Consider the following 26,301-nt stretch of genomic DNA (forward strand, 5'->3'; position numbering starts at 1 on the left):
GAGTAGTTTAAACTAATAATTTATGTCTGGACTGACTCTTAAACCCCAAACTTAATAACAGACAAATATTATTTATTGTGGTTGGCAAAATAAAATATTTACATTTGTTTGGTTGGCTCCATTGAATACAAATATTGAACAAAATGACATTACAGTAATGTAATTGCACAAGTATTAAGAGCTATTAAAATTTTGAGTAATTATTGCTTTGCCTAAAACAATTTAAGTATGAACTGTTTTAATTTATTCTAGAAGACTCAAATTTTTGTAAATCGCTAGTCAAATGTTATTTATTGTAGTTGTCTACATAAATGATAATGTAATTAATTGTGTTTAAATTAGCTTTATAAAATACAAGCACTAAGCGAATGTTTTATGATTTTTTAAAAGGATTTAAAATAATTTAATTGTCCTCAACACTTTTCTATACTTGGCGCCCAACGCATCGTATGCCCTTCAACAGCCCCCAAATGTAGGCAATACTTTTTGACCTAACAACTGTGCTCGTTCTGGATGAATTATAAAGCCGCCAGCAGGCAGTGCTTCCGCCATTAATTGCATTTGACTTATCTCTCTGACAGGTCGTGTTTGGGGCCACTGGGGCTGTGGGTTGTGAACTGTCCTTTTGGCCATAACTCACCTTCGGATTGGGCAGCTCGCCACTTTGCAGCGAGGCCATGTAGCACCGCAGCCGGAACTGCTCGCAGTGGAGCCGCTCCAGGTTCTCCTCCCACTGCAGTATCTGCGTCTGGATCTGATGACGCGTCTCCTGATCGGTGACAACTGATTGCTGCAGCTCGGCCATGTGCTTCAGCTTGTGATCCTGTGAAAGGAGAGGGGAGAGGAACGAGAAACCGGGTTAGTGCGAAAGCATATGCATATAAATGTGTGTTACACAAGAATGTGTGTTCGGTTGTGTTCGTGAGCACTGCGACACTCGTTTGGTGGGTTATGAAAGCATCCGAGGCATGGCATCATTAGCATTTCATGGCAGCTTTGTCCCACTGCTGCTGCTGCGGTGGCTGCCATTTGACGAAAATACATAAATCACGCGTCATGTGCAGCTAAAATTTTTCAACTTTCCCTCCATTTTCCCCCATTTGTTCCCCGGTCCAATTCAAATATCTCTCGGCTGCTCTGGCCTCCTGTCCCTGATACTGAAGTGCGTTGGCAATGCACCAAAAAAAAAAAGAAATCCCTTTTCTGATGGGGAGCGAACGGGCGCTGCATATACATGCCCCTGTTTTCATTACAAATACCGTTTGACTTCCGCCGCAGCTGCCTCCTCCCATTTTTGGTGGACCAGAACCTGAATCCAGCATTTGAAATCCCACTTTGGATCCCACTTTCACGTGCATTTATAGCACGCTTGCATAGATCTCGTGGAGCACGTGATTGTTTCATTTTGGTTGCTGCCGTTGTTGCTGCATTTTGACTGCTGCATTGAATGCGAGTCAGTAAGCTGACAATTATTTGCAGATGCAGATGCAGATACAGATGCAGTTGCAGTTGCTGTTGCAGGTTTGCCATTGCAACTGTGTGTGTGCCGTGGGCGTGGCAACAACCTGAATAGGCACTTTCGATGTTCGACATTTTAATGAATGTGTACACATAAACAGGCAGCGGGGGCAGAAGGACGAAATGGTTGGTATGGAAGGGAGTTGGGGCTGTGGGGTGAGGGGTGGAGGTCCTACCTGGGATTACGTTCGACTCCCCAATCTGTGTATTTGAACTGGGCGACGTTGAGCCTTTTCAATGTTTGTTTTACGTGGAAATAAATCAAAGTTTTATGCATTTTATTTGCACATTTCGCATACGTATTCTCCATATGACAATGTGTGCGCTGCGGTGGCATCAAGTCGGCAATCGATATGTGTGTGTGGCAACCTCACTTAATTCAATCCCACTAAAGATGACAATAATTCCTAGTTGAGGTCTAAGCCATTTTGGTCGTGCTCCGTTCGGCAGGCATAAAGTTGGTTAATTAATAAACCAAAATCCCATTCTGCAATGCGACCGCACACACACTTCCGCAGAAGGATGTTCTGGGGGAGTGGAGCCCCTCCTTCGAACGGAGTTCCCTGGCCTGCTGTCAATGACACTTGGCACTTGAGGAAAGCTGCTTATTTGACAAACACAAACCGGAAGGAGGCAGGATGGCTCACGAGGAGACACTATCTCGGGGGCGGGGAAAGTTTTGTGATTATTTACAATACAAAACTGAGTGTGTGAGGAAGGGAGGGAGGGTGTGGAAGATTTCCAGAGGCAGGCAACAGTTTGTCCTTGTCAAAGTAATATGGTTTCTTCCTGGCCCATAAATAGCTCTTGCCTGCTTGACCATTAATCGCCCTGGCCATTGTATCCATTGTGCTGCACTTCCCTGCTCGCTTGGAGGAGGCCCTCCAAGGGTTAATGGCAATGTTAATGGACTTGTAATTGCCATGCAATTGGGAGTGTAAATCACGCAAACGATAACTCCCCACCAGCGATCCTTGAACTGCGAAACGCTCCAGGGTGTTTGAACTCCACTGGGTGTCCAATTCGAGAGAGCAATGTTTGCTGCACATGCAATGGAAATATTTGACAAACAAGGAACGCTATCTGCTCCACTTGGGAAACTGCAGCTTTAAAAGCGCACTGAATAAATGAATAACTAACGAACCCATTTTTACACGTTAGTCGCTTGTGTTTCTTTTGTTTAGAGTACAATTTTGCGAAGAGGAATTGATTTTCTGTTTGTTTTAATTTAGTTACAATATATGGTTTAACGTTGATAGATATCCTAGAAACCTGTATTTGTTGAAGCCCTGACATTGTTAATTAGTATTTTAATATTACCTGCATTGAGAGTATACACTTCATCTTTTCTACCTTTCTATGTAACAAAACAGTGTTCATTTAAAAATTTACAGGGGTGCAGATATACACAGCTTGATTTTAATCTAAGGTATACAAATGGTTTCCTTTTAAGGAATTTTCTTTAAATTGAGGTGCTTATTTTTGAAGATAATCTTTTGCATTATGAAGTCTTCTTTTAAACTTGAGGCTTAAAAACTAAAAGACGTTTGCTCAGCGTCCGGATAAGTTAAAAGCGGGTTTTCCATTGAGAAAATGTATGGAATTTTGCAGCAAAAAAAAACATCTTTAAGCCCACCATTAAGACAAGAAAACGGGCCTTGGTTTTGCTGTGGTCTTGCGATCTAAATTTAAAGTCAATCTCCTTTTGGGCTAGGCTTCATCCGCCTCGGCAACGCAGCAGTCTGAGTGCCCCGTCACCGATTTTGAGGCTTACTCCCACCCAAGACCATTTCACTACTCCTGTGGGTGGGTGGATATTAACAGCACTCCCAGGACACGGGATGCACTTGTGGAGGGGGCTCTGAGGCTCTGAAGCTCTGGTCACGGTCTCGCTGCGGTTGCCGCTTGTTTTGACACATGTCACGCGCTAAGTGACAGCCCCAGCCACAGTTCGAGCGGCTCCTTTCCGGTCTTCGGATCTGGGGACGGCATTGGGTTGAGGTCCTCCGGACTGCACTTGCTGCTTTCATCTCAGTTCCCGTGAATTTTATTATTGCTGCATAGTTGGATTCCCCTTCCCCTTACCATTTCCCCATTTCCCAGGCCGTTTCTGTCGCTCCTTGACGATGAGTTTTTGCGGTTCGCGTATTTAGTTGTCCTGCCTCGACTGTGTTTCTGTATTTGTCCGTCCGCCCTGTCCCCCAGATCCTGTCCTGTCCCGCTCACTTGTCCTGTGGTCGTGTTCCTGCGGTCCTCCCGTTGTCTGTTGCGCTTTCATTAAGCGCCACTTGAGGCTGCCTCTGCCCCTGATAATGCCTCCGTCCCACAGCTCACATTTGCAAGGCAGCCGCACAGGGAGAAAAAGTGTTTTTCTATCTTGGTTTGAAAATAACAAGGGGCTTTGCCAAATAATGCAAATGACATTCATCCGATTGATATGATTGATTTGGGTTACATATATTTATTTTCCTCATTATTCTTGTTTTGATTGCTCAGGGGGAATAATTATAATATAATTATTTTTTCAATAATTCTGACAAAAAGATGAATTTTATGGAAATATTGTAAGAGTTATTTTCACAGAAGGTTGTTTATTTATACTTGAATGTGAGTGATATTTTTGTTTCCATCAATCAAAAATAATTGAAGGTTGTTTTATATCACAAAAAAAACTTTCACAGAACATCTACTAAGTAACATTTGATGTTAATATTATAAAGATGTCAAGTATTATTTCTTAAGTTTTCCAGGTTTAAAGTTTAAATACTTAGAAAATTATAAAAATAACTTCCTATCTGGTCTTTGAAATTGTAAATTTTCTATTGGAGAATGTTTTATTTTAAGTTAACGTATTTATATTTTAGAGATGTAAAAAACCAAAAATAAGGCCCTAATTTTCCCCAGTGTGGCATCTGAATCTGATTCTGGTCGGGAGCTGCCATTGCCATTGCTAGATGTACTTGTTATTATTATTGCTGGTTTTGTTGTTGTCGCTGGTCTGCCATTTCCGCTTGAGAGTCGAGAGTCTGTAGAGTTCATGGTTCTTGTTTTGTTTTTGTTTTGCTCCTGTAGCTGCTGTGTTTTGGTTGATATATGTTTTTACTCGGGAGTACAATTAAAAAATACATTTTACCATTGTTGTGTCCCCGGTTGTCAGCGCTCAACGTTGCTCGCATGACAAGCCAAAGATGCTTGAAATGGCAAAACTGCCAGGACAACAATAACGGCAAAACAATGACTAAAATAATAATCATGCGCCGGCAGTCAGCCAAAGGACTCGTGACCCGGTATCAGTTTATTTTGTTTGCCCCTGCTAATGGCCCCTGTCCTTGCCCACTCCACTCCGCTCCACTCCACTCGGCTCCACTTCACTCCACTCGATAAGAATCAATTAATGTGGACGAGCAAAAGGATATTGAGTTGTTCAAAGGAGCGGGCTGCTCAGATGACTTTTGACATGGCTTGTGCATTAAATGGCTGCTCCATTGCAGTCAAAAGTCAGAGAAGAGGGTGCATAGACCGCAAAACAGGGGGTTTCACCGGCCCATGTCAACAAAAGGCCTGCAAAATTGTATATGGTCTGCATAAATGCTGACCACAAAATGATGCCACATTATATAACGTGTTGTGAGTGCTGCAGTTGAACGGTGGGCCCCGAAAGCAGGGAAAGATGCTAAGCCCGAAACCCCCAAGCTCAAACCTCTAAACTGGCGCCTGGCTCTGTGGCCACAGAGCAGTGGAGAGGATGGGGATGAGCTGGCTACTGGATACTGGATACTGGATACTGGCTCCTCGCTCCTGGCTACTACCTACTGCCTACTGGCTGTTGGATGCTGTTGACAATTGAATTGAATTTTCCGCCCATGACCACAGCCACGCCCACTGTGTCAGCGCCTACATAAAGCATATTTTCGCATCTGCATGCAGCAGGCTCGACTCGTTCGGTCGTTCGTTCGTTCGAACAGAGGCGTCGCTCTCCAGCCTGGGCCAACAAAAACAAATCAAAAACCAAAGCAAACGCATTCTGCGCTGGGTTAGTGAGGACCGAGGGGGGTGAGGTTCGTGGGATTAAGGGCCGGTTCCTGCTGTCCTAATGTCCTCATGTCCTGGCCCGGTGGCAACCATATGCCAGACCCATTTCCTGTGCAACTTTGGACCAAAAGTTGCAAAAATATTCGCACGTTTGGCCAAAAACAAAGCTGCGCCGGGGTCACCACATATATGTGTGTGCCCGTGCCTTTTGTGCCGGACTTTGGAGTTCAACTCGTTTCTCATATTTCTTGCCATAAATTTTTACCATTTTGGCATTAGTTTATGAAATGCCACGCCCCACCCACATACACGCCCACCGCTGTGTGTATAGTGCGCACGAGTGTGTGTGCCAGGTCAAACTAAAGTTTTTTTTTCCCATCATGAAGAAACCTCAGGACAAAAACGAACCGAACAAGTAAATTTTATGGTAATTATAAACTTTATGGTTTCATTAAAAAATATTGAAGAGAGAACGGAGCAGGAAAAGTAAAAAACCCCAAAAAAAAGTGTACAATACGAGTGAGAAATGTGCGGGTTGCGGGGAGAGGGGGACTTATTGTTTTCCCCTTTTCCCCGCTGCCCATCGAAGTTTCTTCACATTTTGTGCGGCTTTAAGTTGGTCTAATTAAGTAAAGTTTTCGGTGTAAGTTAAAATTAACTAAATATGCATTTTATTATAATTTTGGTTTACAAATTTTCGGTTTATGGCTATGAGAAGCGTTGCTAGCCAGCAGAAAGCCAAGTGAAAGATATATGTATGTATGTAGTTGCGGTTGAGTTTCACTTTAATTATTATAAAATTAATTACACACTTTGGGGCTTTCCACCGAGTGTGCGTGTAACTGGTGAAGTAATGTTGCCAAGAGGAATTTAAATCCTCAATGCAGGCGGAACTTCTGAAATGATTGCCCACTTTCCGGCTCAGCAATCAAGAAAAACAATTTTCATTTACTAAATGTTTTCATAAAGCGCAATAAAAATTTTTTACTGCCACCCCGGCTGCACAGAAATTGCATTAAGCTTGGCATTCACGACTGTTGCATCATTTAATTAGTGAAATTATTTAAAATCGATGGCGGCCGCAACAAAATCATTTGGCCGCAATAAAAACTGCGGTTATGGTATTTAAAAAATGGGCAAAATAACTGGCTAACAGTGTGAAAAATGAGTTTAAACGAAGGAAAACCGCCATCACTGGAAAAAACGAATTTTACTGAGGTTAAAGGTAAAGATTTTAAAAACTTTTAACTTTTTGTTCACATTGTTACAATTTTGAAGGTTTAAATTAAATACAATAGTAAATAAAGTTTACAGTTCTTTCAAAGTAAATATAAGCTATATGAAGCTCCTAAGATTTGCAATTGGTATTTGTTAAAAAAAACTTGTTGCTCATGTTTCGGAAAGGCTTATAAAGATTTTTAATTCATTAAAAATAATGTTCTCTTTGAACAACTCTTGTGTGTGCAACTACGTGACACAATGGCATACTTTTGAATTATTTCATATCTATCATAAATATAGGTTTATAATTTTTTTGGGCCTTTCATTAAGTGAGATATGTTTTGGAGCTGCTGAAACATGCGTACGTTTGGGGGGAAACCAGAGTTTTTTTTGGGGGATAAAAATGTGTAAAAAATGTTAAAGCAAACAACAATTTAAAACCAATGCTTTGGCCTGGGGGGAATAGTGGGGTGTGGAATTGGAAGGCTTGCCGCGGGGAGGCGGCATCAAAAGGGGGCGTGGCGGGAGTGAACTGCTATTGAGTTGAAATGACAGCAGCCATTGCAAATTGAAAGCATTCATGGGAGAAGGTAAAAAAGCAGTAGCGGGATCAGCAAGTGAGCCTTGTTTAGACAGCGTCGCCATGGCAATTGCACATCAGGTGCGATGGTGGGGGGGTGGGGGGATTGGTCTATGACCAGGTGGCTGGAATAGGGGGAAGGGGGTCTATGGTGTAACCAGGTGCGAGGACGGGGAGGGGGGGTGGGGGAGCTGGTGTCGTAGGAGTCGTAATTAGAGCGTAAAAACCAGAGCGTACGAAAAACCAAACGCGCTTGGGCAGCTACTACTATTTTTTACGGCCCTGCATTGTGTATCTGTGTGTGTGTGTGTTTGTATGCTTATGTATGCGGGTGTGAGAGTGCTTTATGCGAGAAGAAAAATAGATAGCTAGAAAAAGAAGCAGCTGTAGGAGAAGTATGCCCACATATACAAAAACAAAAAAAAAAGGTGGAGGAACTAGAAAAGCTAAAGCAAACGAAGCGAAGTGCTGCCAAAACCGCCCCCTCCTACGTCCCTTTGCCGACCCCCGCTGACACATATATGATTATTTCCGAAAGGTGACAGCTATAAAAAACAACAACAAACTGGCAACGTAGGCGTCACACAAAAGTAGAAGGCAAGACAACAACAAAAAGTGGAAGAAAAAAAAAGTACAACACTGTTGCTCTTTTCACAGAAAGGGGGCGTTGGGCGGTGGTGGGCGTTGGTGGGTGGTAACCACCAAACGTTAAGCCGGGAGGTGGTGACCCGTACACACGCCAACACTCACACACGCTCACAAAAGGAGCAACTAGAATGATGCGTTGGTGTGACACCTTTTTTTTTTTTCTTCTGTTTTTGCCTTACTGCCAGTGCATCATCTTTTTATTTCAGTTAACCTGCGACCCTTCTGGTATTTTTCTAGAAAATTAATTAACAACAAATGCATCAACGCAGTAATGCTAAATACTAAATGCAAACTGCATTTATGACCACTCCTTTAGCTCATTTAATTAATATTCATCCAACTAGTTTGTTTTCGGCCAACTGAAAACCCACTCGGCGGCGAGGCTGGGAAATGAGGAAAAGCGGAAGCAATAGGTTCCAGAGCCCTCTTATGGCAATCTTGGACTTCCGCTCAATGGTTTTGTTTTTGCCCAGATTTTTTCTTTTTTTGGCCAGCGAAGTAAACACAAACAGGCCGAGAGACAGAGAAACGGAGCAAAAACGCAGCAGTTCAAGGAAGTAATTATGGTTTATCCAAAGGGACAGATAGTGGAAGATGGATGAAGGAGCACGGCAAACGCAGGCCCTCTCGCTCTGGTCATAACATCAAACTACAACTTTGTAGAGCAAATGAGAAAAAAAACTAAATTAAAAAAGGGCGCCAAGAAAAAATCGAGGGGGGCGGGGAATACTCGCAGAAACTGGAGCACACAGAAAATAATAGTTACATAAAATAATTTGTTTAGAATTTTTGTGAGAATATTTACTTGAGTTTTTCGAATTTTATCATTATTTAATTTTATTAAAATTTGAGGTCTATTCTACTTTTACGGATCTAAATTCTATATAATAAGAAACTTTACAAAAATGTAATGCACTGAATATACTCCGTTTAATTTTTTGCTATTTGGAAATTTCTGATTTTACTTTAATGTGTCACAAAATGTAGCACATATTTAAAGTTAATGTGTCTTTAAATTTGTTTGACTAGCGCAATAAATAAAAGACGTTTCTTTCTCCAGAAATTATTTGAAAATCCTTGAAGTTTTTTGCTGGTTATTAATTATTGCACTAAGCAAACTTCTACGAGTCACTTCTTATAATAATTTCAAAACTTTCTTTTTGCTGAATTTCCCATAACCGGAAGTTGTAATTTTCCGGCAAACACTGTAGCAGCTGAGGCGGCAACGGCAGAAAAGCAGCAGCGATGTTGGCGACATAGACGAATGAATCAAGTTGTTGAGGATAGGACAGACAACATAATTGTCTTTTGGAGTCCTTCTAACTAACTAACAAGCAACAAGAAAAACAGCGGCAGAGGGGAAAAGGCCAGAGAGAAAGGCAACTGAAAATGACATGATGGAAAATAAATAAACAAATAAAGTTTACTCTCTTTGGCGGGGCCTGGATGGGTTTCATATCTCCCTCGATTTCCAGTTGCCTGGTTTATCCAGAGCATTTATCGTGGGCCAAGTGCAATTTCTTGTAGTTTCATCTCGAGTTCAATTCTGTTTGCTTTTACGATTCGTTTTTCCATCTTTCCTCTTTTTGCTTTGTCTTGCGATTTGCGCCGCGCAAAAATTTCCCTCACTTTCATTCGCTTTCACCACCGCCCTTCCCCTTCCCCGTCCCCTTTTTTTTTTACAAAAGTTTTCGCTGGAGAGGAAAATAAATTGCAGTGCAAGGAATTTTACGCTGTTTGCCGCGAAATTGATGGGGAATTGATTTGAAAGCAAATACATAAATAGTTGCCAGTAGAAGCAGTTTCCCCGCACTCGATGCCTCGACAATGGCATAAATCTTTGGGGAATCGCCTGAGACTGAGAAATTGGTTGGGAATGCGGAAAATGCGGGCGGAAAATGCGATTGTTGTGTTCCTACGCCTGTTGTGCTGTTGACTTCTGAGTTGACAGCGCGATATTGAGAAATTGTTGTCCTGCAAAGGATATATCAGTGGGAATTTGTTTTTCTAGTCGATTACATTAGTCAGTGAGTCCAGGTAGTGCAGTTCCCAAAGAGTTGTGGACCTGTCGATTGGATTCTGATACGGCAAGTAAGTTTCTTTAAAAGCAATGCGAATTTAAACTAAAATAATATATTATTTGTTTTTCAGAATGTCAATTACTGTCTCAAATTTAAGTTCCCTCTGGCTTCTTTAAATTTAAAACTAAAGCCAAATATGTGTTTGATTCATGATTTAACTATCTTCTTTAGTGGTTTGATAACTGACTCATAAATGTAGGGGTCACATGAATTTCTTGGCATTGCTCATCAAAATTCAAAACATTTGCCAGGCATAAGGACATGTATATTCCTGCTCTACGAAAATTTAAACGCATAACACATAACTGCACTGATATGTAGTTAATCCGCATTCGATGGGCTTCCTAATTTAATTCGCTTTTCATCTGCTATTCAATTCCGTGCTCTATTCAGTACAGTGCGATTCATAATGGCTCAAATCCTATTTGCTATTTGCACAAATGGTATGTATGATCGATGATGCATTCGTAAGCGATACCAATTGATGGGGGTATTTGTTGCATATGCTATTCAGTGTGGCTTAGACCGCCTTACGGCGACGAAACGCAGCTTTATCCCTTTGACATGGCTGTGCGCCATTCATTTTGCATTGCAGCCACTTGGCAAAATTGACTTAACTCTCGAGCAGCAACATTTTCCCGAGCCAACAAAGCCGCAGAGTCTGCAACGAAATGCGAAATGCAACCGCAATCCTTGCATATCCTGGCATACTCCAGGTGCTCCTGGCACGAAACCGCAACGAATACTTTTGCACGCTCGCAAGGCCACATTGAGTAAGTATTGAATTGTGTTTGGGTTTTTCGGATTTTGCGTTTTTGCGGCCTGCACATGCATATTCCGCACTTAAGGCCAAGTTATTTACTCACCGACTCAATGGCCTTCTCCAGCCGGAAGATCTCCTCCTGGAGCAGGTGCAGCGTTCCCGTTTTTCCGCGATGTCTGGCAAAGGCGGCGGCACAGGCGCTATGGATGCTGTTTACCCAGTTTTCCAGCTCCACCTGCGGATGGGAAAACGGATGTGGATGTTAAAGAGGAAACATTGTAACAAATTGCAGACCAAATGCACCGCAAGCAATTTGATGTGCCTCCCCAGCGCCAAACGTCGAATTCGTCCCCCATCCGAAAGCCATTTCATCCCCGCTCATCGCTGGTTATCAGTTATGCAAATTTAATGACAAATCACGTTGGGCCACGGCGAGAGTTGGCAACCCGACAGGACGAAGGGGGTGGGGGAGGGGGGGGGGTTGTGCCAGAAGGACGAACAGGACGAGGGGCGTGAAGAACGTATGCCTTTGAGACATGTAACAGTTTAGGGCTGCCACAAGGATGCTGCTGCCACTGCAGCTGTTCAAGGCAATCTGCCAGTTGGCAGTCAGTCAACGCCACCTCAATCATGGCTCACACTTTAAGCCGCCCCCGGCCCTTCTCTCCCCTTCTCCCTCCCCCAGCCTATCTCTCACTCGCTCTCTCTCGCAGAGACTTTTGCGGGTTGCGTCAGTCAGCGCCTTGCCAGCGTCCTCGTCCATGTCCATGTCCTCGTCCTCGTCCTGTATCTGCATCTGCATCTAGTCACACTAGCAAAAATATGACTTGCACTCTTTTTTTTTTTTAAATTTGCTTTAACCAGTTGACTTTAATGAGATCACAAACTCTTTGATATTTTTGATATACCAGTTTGGGAAACTATATAGAGCATTAAAATATATATTTTTTTAATTTAAGTGTTTGTTAGTATTGTAGGTATTTGTTATAATCTAGTTAATCGCAATACTAATTTCCATGTTGTAATTGTTCATACACACACATAAACAATTTGACATAAATTGCAGTTTTAGAGTGGTATCTTGAGTTTTACTTCTTTCTCTTACTATTCAGAAAAGATAAAACTACGTTAGGGATTACTTTATTGCATTAGAAGAGGTAAACCAAATGTAAGGCTTTCATCGTTGTACTAAAACTCGATTTAGGAAAATAAACTTTTATATGCAAGAAAATCTATGTAACATTTTCATAGCTCGTTTTTATAAACCTTATACATTTTTCAGAGTGCATTCATCTCCATCTGTGGTTTCTTTATGGCATACATTTCAGCCAGCCTGGCGATTATGAGAGAGCAGGGTGACTCGGACCCGCGAGCGCTGGACTCGCCCATCCTTGCATATCCTTGTGCAAACAAATTTGCACTGCCATCTTTCTATGCTGCGACTTCGGACGCGGCAAGGCCAGTCTTTCATAGCTTCCTTGAAGGACTTCCCTTGGATATTGACTGCTCGAAATGAGAGCGAGCATATCCTGCGGCTGATATGTATATCCGCCCCACCCAACCCAATCCAACCCAACAAACACCCACACAAACCCGCACCGTAATAAAGATACTCACCTGACAGGGCGCCTGGAAGAGATAGGCATCGCCGAACGCCGTGCTCAGACAGAAGATGTAGTCGCGTTTGGGGTGCTCGGGTATCGGTTGCATAATTGCACCATCCACGATAATCAAGTGCTTGGGCGCCGCCTCCACACTCCGGCCCTCGCGGGAATCGCACGGATAGAAGAGCAGCGTGGTGCCCTTCAGGCACACCCAGTAGCCCTTCCAGCCCCGCTTTCTTGCCAGCTCGATCTGGTGCTTCTTGCGTAGTAGCCATTTCTTTACCGATAGGAAGCTGCAAGCAAACATTTCGGTTTTGGTTAGTGGGGGAAAGGGCTCGTGGGGGCAGGGACTCGTAATCCCTGGGAGAACTTCAACAGCTTCGCCATCAACCCATTAACCTTTCGAGCTAATCAAGATACGGTAATGGGACGGGGCATGTCCTGCGTACATAAGTCTTCGAGTGGTTTATCATAACAGCAAGGGGAAGCTCACTAAAAGGATCGAGTTTCTCTTACCCTGGAATACTCTTTCATACTATGATATGTCAGGATCTTAACTATTTCAAAGTTTTTAGTATTACTGTCATTTTATGAAACAAAACTATATAGAGCTTTTCGAACCAGGAATAATATAGAAGATTTGAGCACTACCCATTTCAAACTATTGAGTCTATATCTAATGCGATTTATAATGGAATTAAAAACTATTATAACCTTTCAGTCTTTATCTATACCGCATTTTTGGAGTTAATTCACTGTTTCTTTGATATTTAAAGTAAAATCCAAATTGTTCAACCCTCTGTGTAAAATAAGATCCGAATTGTAAATAGATAGACATTTATTGTTTTAGCATTAGAAATGGGGATATGTTTTTGATCTATAGGAAATACTAGGTAGGGGACATCACGTTCAAAAGGACATTATTTTATTGACCTGCTAATACGAATCAAGATTAAATAAAAGTTATGGGCTTACCATAATCTACCTGCTGTGCTGAGCACACTGTTCCTCACAACTTTGGTACCTCTTACACGGACATAATAACGTTAATCCCCACTGCCACTGCTTTCTCCTTCTCTGACCACCTTAATCACTGTGAAATTATGTTCCCCGAGGAGCCTGCCCATAGACCCACCGACTGGTTATTTATGATGACTTGTTGGACGTGAGCAGGTTCGGCCACAAGCAAGGACACCCACACTACGCCTAGCTGCCAGATTACATCCACCGGAGGCATAAATTCCCAGATTCCCCGGAGGAGATGGGATGGGGAACAGGACACGGGCTTGAATTTGAACTTACCCGGCTTTGCGAACAGCGCCCGTGCAGTTGAAGGAGGATGCAGCGGTGCCAGTGGCCTTTGCTTTATATGGTGACGCCATGACACTTTCCCCATCATCTTCATCCGAAACGGCGGTAGTTAGGCTCATTCGATCATCGTCCGAAATCTGCAGGAGGATTCAAACAGAGAGAGGTTGGGTTGGTCAGAATCAAGAATGTGGGCAGTCAATTTAATTAAGACGGCTGGCAACACGTACGAGGTTTCGGTTGCCGGCGATAAAATTCAATAAATCGAAGAGAAAATAATTGAAATAATTAAGTCATAATTAGCAGGCAGCAGGGATGGCTGCTATCCACTGGTAAGCCCCCTCAGACGAAGCCATTTGAAACCAATAATGGCCAGGTTGCTGCTGGGCCCGGGCTGATGTTGCTGGTTGCTGTTGCTGTTGTCAGTGCCGACAGCAACATTTGTTACGTATGTCGTCGATAAAGCAATTTGTCTTCTCTTCTCGCCTGCATTTTTAGCGGGGATGGAGTCGGGAAAACGGGCCGACAGATAGAGATAGGGCAGGCCCAGACAACAATTGACAAAATGGCTGGGAGAATCGTACAGAGAAAGGGAGAGACTGGGGCGAAACGAAGGGAAATAAATGGCGAAAGGCAAACTGTTACTTGGCAATGTTATTTCATCAAAAGCTGGGTCGTCCGACTGCCTCACTGACTGACTGACTGACTGGCTGACCGACTCTCTGACTGAATGCTGTTTGCCTTTGGCCCGGCTGGCCATCTCCCAGCTTCCTTCCGCTCGCCTTGCAGCCATTTTGCCTTCTCTGCAGGAAGAGGAGGCCAAAAGGACGAGGAGGAGGAGCAGGAGCAGGAGGAACATGAGCTGGAGGTGGAGACTTTCGGTCCATGTGGGAATTCAAGCCAAGACCAAAGTCGATGGCTCTGTTCGGGCTACGTGTCCCGCGTGGCAATAAAAATTGGTTTGCCCATTCATTCGTTTCAATCGAGGTGGGCGTAGCGGGCCACCGGCCACGCCCACGCCCATCGCCCATCGCCCAACTGTCGCTCACTTGCTTTTCATGCCATTTTTATTTGAGTTCCCAAGGAAATCAATTTACAATGTGTTTATTCGTTTCGTCTCTCCTTCCTGTGATGGCGGGTCCTTGGACCAGGACTTGGAGTTCAGTCCCAGCCCTCCAGTCCCTGGTTACTACGATACTCCAGCCAGGCCTTGTTCACCCCTGCTTACGTTTTTGGCAATTTTCAAACATTTTTGCTCATATGCATGTTTTACAAGTTATTTATTTGACTGCCTTCTTTTTTGGGGGAGGGGTTTGGGGATTGAGGGGTTCGATGTTTGCTCTCGGGCGGGGAAGTCCCACCCGTGGCGCAGAGTCGCCGTCTTTTGCCAGTCGGGGTCATGTGTACTTAACCCACAGCATCGACGGGCGGAGCGACCAAGTTTAATCAAATTTTATATTAATCGAAGAGCAGTGCAAAGGCATGCAAATAACCAAAGGAACCCAACCTGAGACGTGGCTTGCTTAGCGACCGAGGAGGGGGTTTGGCCAGGAAGCGAGGGACCCAGATCAAAGCGGTTACAAACGGGGAGGACGAGAGGGAAAGGGGCACCCCCAATCGATATCTGTGCGTGTCACTTTAAGTGGCTGAAGGAGTCGGACGAAAATTTAAAAGGAAACTTCAAAAACACTCCCGCTACCTGCACTTCACCAAAACGAAATAGTTTCCGCTTGCTCAATGAAGTTTTCCATGAAATCATCAAGCCGAGCGGAAGCTGTCGAGTGGAACTGTTGCAGGAAGGGGCGTGGAATTGAACTGTGGGCGGGAGGTTGTGGAGCCCGGGTTGAATCCACCAGTACACTCCATTTAAATTTAAGGACGGACCTTAAATAAACTTTTGTGATTTCAAGAGGTACTTTTAAATTTAAGAAATAAACTGATGATAAACTGATTAAAGACTGGTGAGTTGTGGAACTTAAAACATCCAGTATTATACCATTTGAATTTAAGAACTGAATCAGGGCACCCTTGTTATACCCTTGCAGAGGGTATTATAATTTTGGTCAAAAGTGTGCAACGCAGTGAAGGAGGCATCTCCGACCCTATAAAGTATATATATTCTTGATCAGGATCACCTCCTGAGTTGATATAGCCATGTCCGTCTGTCCGTCTGTCCGTCTGTCTGTCCGTCTGTCCGTCTGTCCGTCTGTCTGTTTCTACGCAAACTAGTCTCTCGTTTTAAAGCTATCGAATTGAAACTTTGCACACCCTTCTTTTCCTTTGCACGCAGTATATAAGTCGGAACGGCCGGGATCGGCCGACTATATCCTATAGCTGCCATATAACTGATTGATCGGAAATGCCATAACTCTGCTGTTTGTTAAGTTAGGAAGTTGGGATCTCTATGGGTATTATATTTGGCCAATCAATCCGACGTACCAATTTCTAAGGATCGGCCGACTATTCCTATAGCTGCCATATAACTGATTGTCGGAAATGCCATAACTTTGGTGTTTGTAAGTTAGAAGTTGGGATGTTCTATGGGTTTTATATTTGGCCAATCAACCGACCTACCAAATTTCATAAGGATCGGCCGACTATATCCTATAGCTGCCATATAACTGAACGATTGGAAATGCCATAACTTTGGTGTTTGTAAAGTTAGAAAGTTAAGATTTTCTACAGGTTTTATATTTGGCCAATCAATCCGACCTACCAAATTTCATAAGGATCGGCCGACTATATCCTATAGCTGCCATATAACTGAACGATTCGAAATGCCATAACTTTGGTGTTTGTAAAGTTAGAAAGTTAAGATTTTCTACAGGTTTTATATTTGGCCAATCAATCCGACCTACCAAATTTCATAAGGATCGGCCGACTATATCCTATAGCTGCCATATAACTGAACGATTCGAAATGCCATAACTTTGGTGTTTTTAAAGTTAGGAAGTTTGGATTTTTTATGAGTATTAAGAATGCATCATAGGAATAATTTTGGAGAATATTATTATAGAGAATTCTGCAAGGGTATATCAACTTCGGCTCCGCCCGAAGTTAGCTTTCCTTTCTTGTTCTAAAATCAAATTTTGTGATTTAAAGGGGTTCATTTGAATTTTAAAACTAAACTGTCTCAGTGAAAAATCAACTAGCTCTCTAATCAAATTTTGTGATTTAAAGAGGTCCGAACTTACGTTACCCTTTTTACAGGAGATTACTATGCATTTGGCATTCCTGCTGGTCATCCCAGAAGAGATTGGCCCGAGTCCAAAGAGTTTGTCAAATGATTCATGAATTTTTAATTGGCCCAAAAGTGGCAGCAGGTAGACGAACTGCCTGTTTCTTGAATTTCATCCCGAAACTGACAATGGGATTGCTCCTCTGGGCATGGGGCAGTCCGTCCTCTTTCTCCGGGACAAGCTCGCACGAATGGCTGAAAACGTTCACATGGGTAAGCCTAAATGGGCAACCCAAAACACGAACACGAATGCGAACACGGCCAAACAACAATCACACAAAAGATTAAATGCCAGCCAGTAGGGGCTTTCCCTGGTCCTTCGTACCTCGTACCTCGTACCTCAACTCACCCACCTGATTACTTTGGGGCCTAATACGCCATATCTCAGCATCGGTGCAAAATCAAAATTCAATTTACGCACAGACGAACCCGCCCACTTAGGCGCAGTGATGGGTTCCCATATAGAGACGACATCACATCCCAACCAACACCCCCCCACCACCTCCCGCAATATCCGCACAGCTGAGCCAGGTGCTTTCGTTACGATTTCTAATCAAGAATTGATTGTGATCCCTCGATGCGGCTGTCGTTCACGTTTCAGTCATAATTATCAATGACTTTTGAATGTCAAATGTGGACGAGATGAGCTGGGGATGGCATGTCATTGGCACTGCCATTGTCACCTCCATTTATCGCCACCCCCCAAACATCTTCGATGTGATGGCGAAAATCTTTTCATATGTCGCTGTCAAAAATTACAATATTTGATAGAGTGTTTATGCAGGGGACTCGTCCTATACCCTATGCATGTATACCTATATATATACTGACGAGGGGGTGGCAAGGTTAAGCTGGGTGGGGAAAAGTTATTCGGTGGCTGTGGCACGTTCCTGGCATTGCTGCGATTAAGTGAGGCATTAAAGAAGTTTTCGTTGCCGGCGCAAATGTTGTTAGCCAAACGAAATTGATTCAAAGACGAAATCTGCAAGATAGCTGGGGTTGGGATGAAATCGGGAAATACTGACGAGATCCATCACCTTCGTTTCGCTGCTGACTTGTAAAGTTTCTTTTTTCGCACAGTCAAATTGCTGCATTGCAATGCGAAAATCAATTTGGAATTATCCCTCAGCTCATTTCATTTGTGGGTTGCGAGAAGGAGCGGATGGGTGGGTGATAAACCTGCAATGTCATTCCGATTTGATTAAATATTCCAGCCAGCGCCGAGCGGCCATCTAATTGGCTGAAGGTGAAACTGTTTAGCATTGAATCAATCAAAATTAACAAGCGACCGAGGCAACCTTGGAAATGGTTTGCAGTAATCATAGAACAGATGCGGAATGTTCGTGCCATTTTGGTATTCAGAGCATGTGGTCAGGTAACAAGCGTTAATTAGAGCATCGGGGAATGGCAAAGCTCACAGATATGCCACCTTTAATCCGGTTAATCCGATTCGTGCTTCACAGCACTTCTTTCATTCGGTACAATCTCTTTTAGCTCCGATCTGGCCATTAATTAATATGCGTTTCCATTCAGTTGATAAGCCAGCTAAGGCACCACGCTCCTCCATTCAGGCACACTCATTTGAATTTGTGTATTCTCGGTATCTCTGTGCAGATTCAAGCACTGCATGTAAAACCCTTGACCAATGTAAATGTATCTATTTGCTTGTTAAGTTAACCAAACGATGCTACAGGGATGCAAAGTAAACACAGATGCCGTGCGTTTCCAATGAATTCTGGAGTTGTTACTCACATTTAGAAGCTATATATCTGTTGTGCATGCCACTCTTTATCTACCTATTTTCAGATGCCCCATGCAGTGGTTCCCCATCCTGGGCCACGCCCACACGCTGTAGCTTTCTCTCTCTTTTCCATCAGCTTTTTCGGACAAATGGCCTTTTATCACTTTGAAGCCGTTTGATTCATGCGTATTGCAATCAATGCCATTCATTACCGAAAAACTAAATACAAGTACCAGTTTTTCCCACCCCTATTTGCCACCTCCACCCGCCCCTCCCTTCCACGACCATGAATGCTATTTGTCCGTGTGTTAAGAGCTTTTCTCGAATGGCGTGGGGTCGGGGGCTAATGCTCTAATTTATTGCTCCTTTGTGGAGCCAGAAAAGGAGCCCAGGAGCAGCTCGAGCGTGAAAAGGATGCTTTGGCTTTGATCAACGTTTTGTTAGGCAGCCCGAAATGAATTTGTACCAGACAGACAATACACTTAACCGAAGGAATTCGCGGTGGAAAGAGAATTGGTCTCTGCTTTCTGCCAAGGCGACATTTTCTCACGCGCTTTTCATTCATTTTCCACGGGAGTAAAAGTTCAAAGCATGCCTGACAAATTTATCCAAAGCAAGCGATTAGGATAAGGTATTTCGAAGCGTTCTAAACGAGCTACGAAGATATTTATAATTTTATTTGGTGACATTTAACTAGAGAAACTCAATTTCAATAGAATCTCACATTAAGGTATTTCGAAGTGTTCTAAATGAGCTACTATTTATAATTTTATTTGGTGACATTTAACTAAAGAATTTGGTTACAATAGTCAAGCTTTAGGGTGAAATATATGAACTTCAAGTTGTGGAAAATTAAGTTCTTGTTTTGGAAAACTTCCCAGCTAAAATAATTTTTTATGCGTTGCTTTTCCTATGGTTTTTAATTTCTTTTTATGAAGAATGAAGTAATAATAATAATCTAAATGTCCTGAAACTCTTAAAGAAAATGAACCGAAATGGCAGACCCACTAATGGATCAGCTTTTCCTACCTTGCGAAGGAACATTTCGTTGCACTGCTTGGCGGTGCTGCGCCAATGGCGATGGCGATAGCGGGAGTTGCCCAACTTCAGGGTGCCCTGGAGATCGGCGGCCTCCTCGACCACCCGCCGGATGCACTGGTATCGCAGGCGGTTGCATCTGTGGATCGGTTGCATGGGCACCACCCCGTGCTCCGGTTCCGATTCGGCACCAGAACGAACCTGATCCTCATCGTCGTCCACCCAGGCACTCAGCACTCCCTCCACGAAGTTGTACAGCATTTGGATGTTGGCCTTCATGGGCGCCGAGCCGGAGGGCACCTGGGCCTCCGTCTTGATGAGCTTCCTGTTCTGGCACACCTCCCGCAGGAGATTCTCGCCAAAGTGAACGGTTTTGTGCCGCCGGCGACGGGAATTCAGCGAGGCAGCCGAGGCGGACTTCATTAGCTTGCCATTCGGGTGGTGCACATAGGCGGGCAGTGGTTGCACTAGTGTGGTTATGGGCTCCAGCCAAGCGAGACCTGATCCGGGTGCTCTTACACCACCTGCTCCTCGTCCACCTGCTCCTCCCATTCCACCCACTCCTCCCCCGCCACCAGAACTGGCGGAATCTCCCCGCTGGAGGGTGTTTGGCTGGGAATTGCTGCGATAGTGATGGTGCGGATGGGGATGCGGTGGCGAGGGCAGTGGCTGCATCTCCAGGTCGTCCAGGGGCGCCGGCTCAATGTCATCCAGTGTGGTGGGCGGCTGGGCCAGTTGGGTGCGCAGGCGATTGAAGTCGGCGGCACAGCGAGGCAGTGAGTTGCACTTGGCGGCATTGAGGCATTTGCGATTCTGGCAGCTGAGGAGCGGGGCACACGACCGGCAGTCGTGGCAGATGACCAGGCGGCGTTCGCTGAGCGTTCCTCCTCCGGCAGCTCCCACTCCAGTCCCCAAAATCCCTGCCCCCGGGGGAGGTGGTGGTGTGGCCGTGGTCGAGGGTGTCGTCGGCACATCGGAACCCATGGCACCCACCAGGTGAGCCGGTACCGCATGCAGCTGCACCTGCGCCAACTGCTGATGCCTGGCCAGATTCACAGAGCTGACCGACGACGTGATGCACTGCCTCGCCTGGCACTCCTGGTACCTGCAGTGCGGATCCGTGCAGATGGGCAGTAGTGGACAATCGGGATCCGTGCAGGGACCCGGCGATGGCGAACGCGGTGCCCTCTCCGCACTCGAGGACTTGCGCTTGTGGCCACCGGAACGCTGGGCGGACATGTCGGAGACGGTGGCGGATCTTTGGGTCTGGTGGCGTCGCGATCGCTCCTTTCGCCCGCCTCCGCTGGATTCCTTTCCGGCCTTCGGCACATACTGATAGCGTTCCTTGTGCGGCTTGGCATACAGCCGCTCCAGGTGGGCGGTGTTCGCAGAGGAGGAGGAGGCCATGGCCCCTGCCACCCCACCACCACCGCCACTCCCCACCACCTCGCTGGCCGAGTGGCGCAGTCTTCGCTCCCGGGAACGCTCCTCCCTCCGCTGGCAGAGCGGGGTGTGGGAGAGGGCACTGGGCACCGCATAGCCACTGGGAATGGTCACCCTCTCCGGCGGTTGACTTGGTGGCGGCTGCTTGCCCAGGGATTGCAGCTTGTGCAGCGGATAGGCTATCCAGTCGGCAGTGAGCTGCTGCTGCTCCTCCTCGCTGGCCGCTCCACTGTGCCCCAGGGAGTGTCTCTTCCGATGGCTGGTTTTCGACTGATCCTGGGCATCCTCCTGGGAATTGGAACGGGGCTGGGCATCGCCGCCACTGCCATTGCGGCGATGGTGCGAGCGACGGGACTTGCCCCTCTCCGTCCCACTGGTGCCCTGCATCTTGGTGAGCCACTCCACGATGTCCGTCTTGAGCAGCGAGAACTCACAGGGACCGGAGCTCTGACGGGACAGCGGTTTCTTGAGCAGCTCTGACAGGGCCTTGGCATAGGCGGAACCCACTGCCTTGTCCGTGTCCGAGGGCAGGCGATCCCGTTCGCGCTCTTTCTTGCGCGGCAGATGATCCAGCAGCCAGTCGGGCAGTTCGTCCTTCAGCACTGTGATCTCACTGGGACCCGAGGAGGTGCGCACCGGCTGGATGGGACTGGCAGTCTTCTGCAGCTTCAGCCACTCCATCGTCTCCTCGCGCACCTGGCCACCTTCAGCGGATCGGGCGGAGTGACGCTGCTGGGCACGGCGATCGAACCACTCCAGTTGTTCGGCAGGTTGGCGCAGAGCACTCTTGGGCATGGTGGCCACTTCCTCGGCGCTCTTCTGCCGCCTTGGTGGCAACTGAGGTCTCTGCTCGATCCGCACATGGGCGTGGCCAGTGGGTTCGGTGAGGCGCACAGAACCCTTCCGCCGGATGCACTTCTGCTCCATGGTCTCCTCATCGCGAGCCCTAACCCTTCGGGTGATTTCGAAGATGTCGCCATTGATCTGGTGATAGAACTTCTCAACCTCCACGCCCCGATCGAATTCCTCCTTGGCTGTGGGCTTGGCATGTGAACGCGAGGGGGGCGTGGTGGGGGCGGCAGCTGGGCGCCCTCGTCCGCTTTCTTCTTCTTGTCATCGCTTTCGTCGGAGGAGGCATTTAACAGGGCGCCGGAGCCCGCCGCTCCACCATCCACCACCCAGCTGATCGAGCGTTCTCCGCTGGCTGCCGCCGATCCATCTCCCTTCTGGAGCAGTCTGTCCAGGCTGCCATGATGGGTCTTGATGGTGGTGGCCCCCAGGCTGCCTTGGGCCGCCTCACTCAGCGATTGCAGGCGGCACTGGGCATTGCAGATGCAGACGCCGGGCCGCTTTTTGCTGCCAAAGCGGAACAGCTGGCTGGCCAACTGGGAGACATTCTCGCCGAGGCCCAGGCCCAAGCCACCGCCACCACCGGAACCACCACCCCCTCCAGCGGCGGCTCCACCCGCATCCCTTCCCGAGGCCGTTGTTGCCGATGTCAGGCGTCCTCCTGGATGCGCCACTGGTGTGATGTCGACGATCACGCAACAGCAGTGCAGCGAGAAGGTCTTCTTGGGATCGCCGTCGCTGCTGCAGTCCGCCCCGCCAGCACTTCCGTTTCCGTTGCCGCTTCCGTTTCCGTTTCGTTTCCGCTTCCGGTCCCGCCTGCAGCCCCGCCACCTCCTCCAGCAGCACCACCCGCTCCTCCTCCAGCAGCACCACCCGCTGCACCACCGCTAACCGCCGGCGGTGCACCACCGATCGCACTATTGCCGCTGTGATCGCCGCTGTGATCGCCGCGCTCGCTGTTGTTGTTTTGTTGGGCGGCCAGAATGAATCACAGCGGCAGCGGCAGCGACAGCAGCAGATGGCCAGGGGGCGGGGTCCTTGGCGAGGTCCTTGTTGAGGTCCCTTCCTCAGTTGGCCATGCATCGGCGTTAGTCCGCCATTTGGGTGTATTATGTTTATATGTATGTTTATGCACTTTGGTACAACTATTTAGTGCCGCTGATTATTATTCATTTGATTAATTAAACTAAAAGCTCATTTTGCGGCGCAGTCATTTATTACATCGGCAGGGGTTGTTTTCGGTTTTCGGTTTGCTGTTGCTTTGGCAATTTATCTCACACGCGTCGCACACATTTATCTATAATTAATTATTTTTACTTGTTGCCAGCAAAGCGAGTGGCAAAAAAGAAATCACTTGGCTAGCATGTATTTTGTGTTGTGTTGTGTTTTGTTGTGTTTGTATTTGTGTACATATTTATTCGAGGATTTATTTAATTATATTTGTTTTGCTCTATAAATCACAAAGCAGTTTGCCTGGCTTTCCCCCAACATTTTTCAGTTTGTTCTGGTTTTTGCCAATAAGCTTTATAAATTCCAGTGACCGAATTTAATTTGTATTTAGCTTTAAGTGTTGCGGTTTTAATTTATTGACAATACTAGAGAAAGTCCTTAATTTTTTCAACTATAAAGTGAAAATGTTTTTACTACATATAAAACTTTTTAAATTGGTTTATTTTATATATTTAAATGAAAGGCGCATTTTAACAAAAGCAAAACTAATCTGGTGAAATTCATAAAACAAAATAAAATCAAGTCAATTTAATAATTAAATGATTTTTAATCTGGTTATTAATTAATCTTAGCTGTGTTACTACGGCAGTTTTAGTGAAAAGTTGTAATGTATATAAAAGCTATTTTTGGAGTGCTTTTATTTTTGTAATGTCCAGTAAAATAACTCTAAAAACAATAAGTATTTGGCCAACGGGATTAAATTTGTTTGTATAAGATCAATGCACAACCGCTTAATGAAAATATGAAAGCCAGAAGGGATTTACATTTTAAGCCTTTTCAACACTTTGAATTTAATTTGCTTTTCATGTGACAAATGTCATTTATTTATAAGGACTACTAAAACAAACGTATGTGAGATTTTTTCTTCGAAATCCTCATACTTTATGAAACGTGCTGTATGCGAAAATAATCCCTGACAAATACCTTCACATGTCTAGGCGTGGGCGCTTTAATTAGCATATATAAAGGCTATAAAAACAATGTTGCATGTTGTATGAAGCCCTTTTTTACTTTAGGCCATATTCTGAGCCCTCAGTGCCATGAGCTTTCTTCGGTGTTATTTTAAAGTTGCTCTGCGAAAAGTTTTTGCAACTCGTGCGCAAATATTTTGTTTGTTATATTGCTAGCATAAATTTGTTGGCTATCTGCACAGACACTCTGAGTACGAGGGGGCATATATTTATAAGCGCATACATAAATACTTTTCGGGCTGGCAGCAAATGCATAAATTTCATGTCTACATCTACACGGAGATATGACTCGGGAACTGCTGCTCCGCTACGGTCATGTTTGTGTTTATGCAAAGGAGTTTGCCAAAGTTTTTTCGTTTCGTTTCGTTTCGTTTCGGCTGCTGCCAAAAGTTTGCTTGTTAAGTGAAAGGATTATATGATCCAGTGGCAGTGGCAGTGGCAGGATGAGAAGGGGAAGGGGAAACTTAAAAATACACAGCCGAATAGAACAACAAAACTTTTCCTATTTTTATGTTGTGAGCTGCTGCACCTAAGAAGAAATCCCATACACACAACAACTTGCCACAAACTTGAGTTGTGTTGATAGTTTTTATAGCCTACTTTTCTGGGCCTCATGAACAATTCGCCGGAGAAGAGAAAGCGGGAACTAGAAATGGAGGGGTTGCGAGTTGCGAATTAGTGTCTAAGGCGGATGGAGGCAAAAGTTTTTGGCCAGCTTGTCCCGTTTAGATTAGAGCCGTCGATAAGTTTCAAGTTTGCCACATTTGCCATGTGTTTAGTTGCCAACTGTGTGTGCGTGCTGGAGATTGCACACTGTGTGTGTTCGTGTGCGTATGTGTGTGTGTGTGTGTGTGGCAAGGCTCAACTAGTTGGCAACTTGGGAAATGAGAAAATGAGTATGGGGGGCAAGGACCCTCGTGGCTTAAGCCACCACTTGAAAAGGTGCTTGGGCGCATTTGTTTAGCGATTTTCGCTTGATTCGGCCAATAAAGTTAATTTCTTTCTTCCCCAAAAGAGGAAAACTTTTGGCTTAGCCCTCCCCCCATAGCGTGTTAAATGACATTTTTATATCGTTTCGATTGTTGTTTCTTGGCCAAAAACTTTTCCAAAACGGAAAGGGAACCGGGGGTCCCAACTCAAAAATTTCCCTAGCACGCGAGGGAATCTGCCGTCGTCCTGAATAAGTAAAGATGGGATCAGCGAGATAGTAATGGCCACACACAGGTAGTAAAGCTCCTTTTCTCAAAGTAAACGGCTGGCTCTTTAAAAAGTTACTCTGGCTTATGAAGAATGGGAAGATGCGGCAGCAAATCCACTCGAATCGGGCTCATAGACTTATGGCAGGATGTGGCTTAGATAAATTAGATTTCCCCTTAATGCATGGCCAGCCACAGGCTTTTGGCCCTATCTCAGTGCGAGTTATTTACTTTTAGTTGAAATTATTTTTAATAGATTTATCCACATCAACTGGGGCTTTAATGCGTTTAACACACAGCCACCCACGGATGAAGGACCTGTATCCATAAATATAAATACGTTTAATGGTTGGTAAGGACAAACAACAACAAAATGTGCCACACCAAATGCTGCAGCACTCTATCTCTCTCTTTTTGGCTATCCCCCTCTCTTTCGCTCTCTTTTTATCTGAGTCTCTGTGTGTGTGTGTGTGTGTGTGTTTGTGTGAACTTCGACAGGCATGACGTTGATAATATCCTTGCACATGTATGACGTTGCTGCTGCTGCTTCTTTCGCTCGGTTATCCTTGCAACAGAAGGCGCAGCCTTTTCAATATGCCACCAGCACCAACACCAACAAAACGCCATCGCACTGACTATTATTATTGTTGTTTTTTGTTCGCATCTTGTTGATATTTTATTAGCCCGACTTTTGTGGGCCAAAACAGCACGCAAAAAACAAAGCACACACACTCATACACGGAAAATCTCGCTGGTAGCGGAAAACTTTTTCTTTTTCGCCTTGGCATTTGTGTTATTCTTTTTCCGTTCGATGGCGATTTAAATTTTCGCCCGCGTGCT

The 26,301-nt window shown here is 45.2% G+C and overlaps 2 protein-coding genes across 16 annotated transcripts in view; both read right to left on the reverse strand.

Moving 5' to 3' along the window:
* Nucleotides 1–26,301, reverse strand: part of LOC108047327 — an 87,862-nt gene that overhangs the window by 36,094 nt on the left and 25,467 nt on the right. For 12 of the 15 annotated variants that reach the window (XM_044458093.1, XM_044458092.1, XM_044458096.1 and 9 more), the window contains 4 exons: nt 13,750–13,895; nt 12,461–12,740; nt 10,947–11,078; nt 641–823 (listed from right to left, as the gene is read on the reverse strand). In XM_044458093.1, coding sequence (XP_044314028.1) covers nt 641–823; nt 10,947–11,078; nt 12,461–12,740; nt 13,750–13,895 — 741 coding nt within the window. Of the gene's footprint in view, nt 1–640; nt 824–10,946; nt 11,079–12,460; nt 12,741–13,749; nt 13,896–19,763; nt 22,249–26,301 lie in introns of those variants that run through there. The other 3 variants (XM_044458097.1, XM_044458095.1, XM_044458088.1) reach the window with 2 other exon arrangements.
* On the reverse strand, nt 3,550–3,796 carry LOC108037481. The gene is given in 3 exon segments (XM_017114053.1): nt 3,550–3,593; nt 3,596–3,688; nt 3,691–3,796. Coding segments are annotated over 3 exon segments (243 nt in total).

The sequence above is a fragment of the Drosophila rhopaloa genome, unplaced genomic scaffold (assembly GCF_018152115.1).
Source record: "Drosophila rhopaloa isolate 14029-0021.01 unplaced genomic scaffold, ASM1815211v1 contig_163, whole genome shotgun sequence".
NCBI classification, from domain to species: Eukaryota; Metazoa; Arthropoda; class Insecta; order Diptera; family Drosophilidae; genus Drosophila; species Drosophila rhopaloa.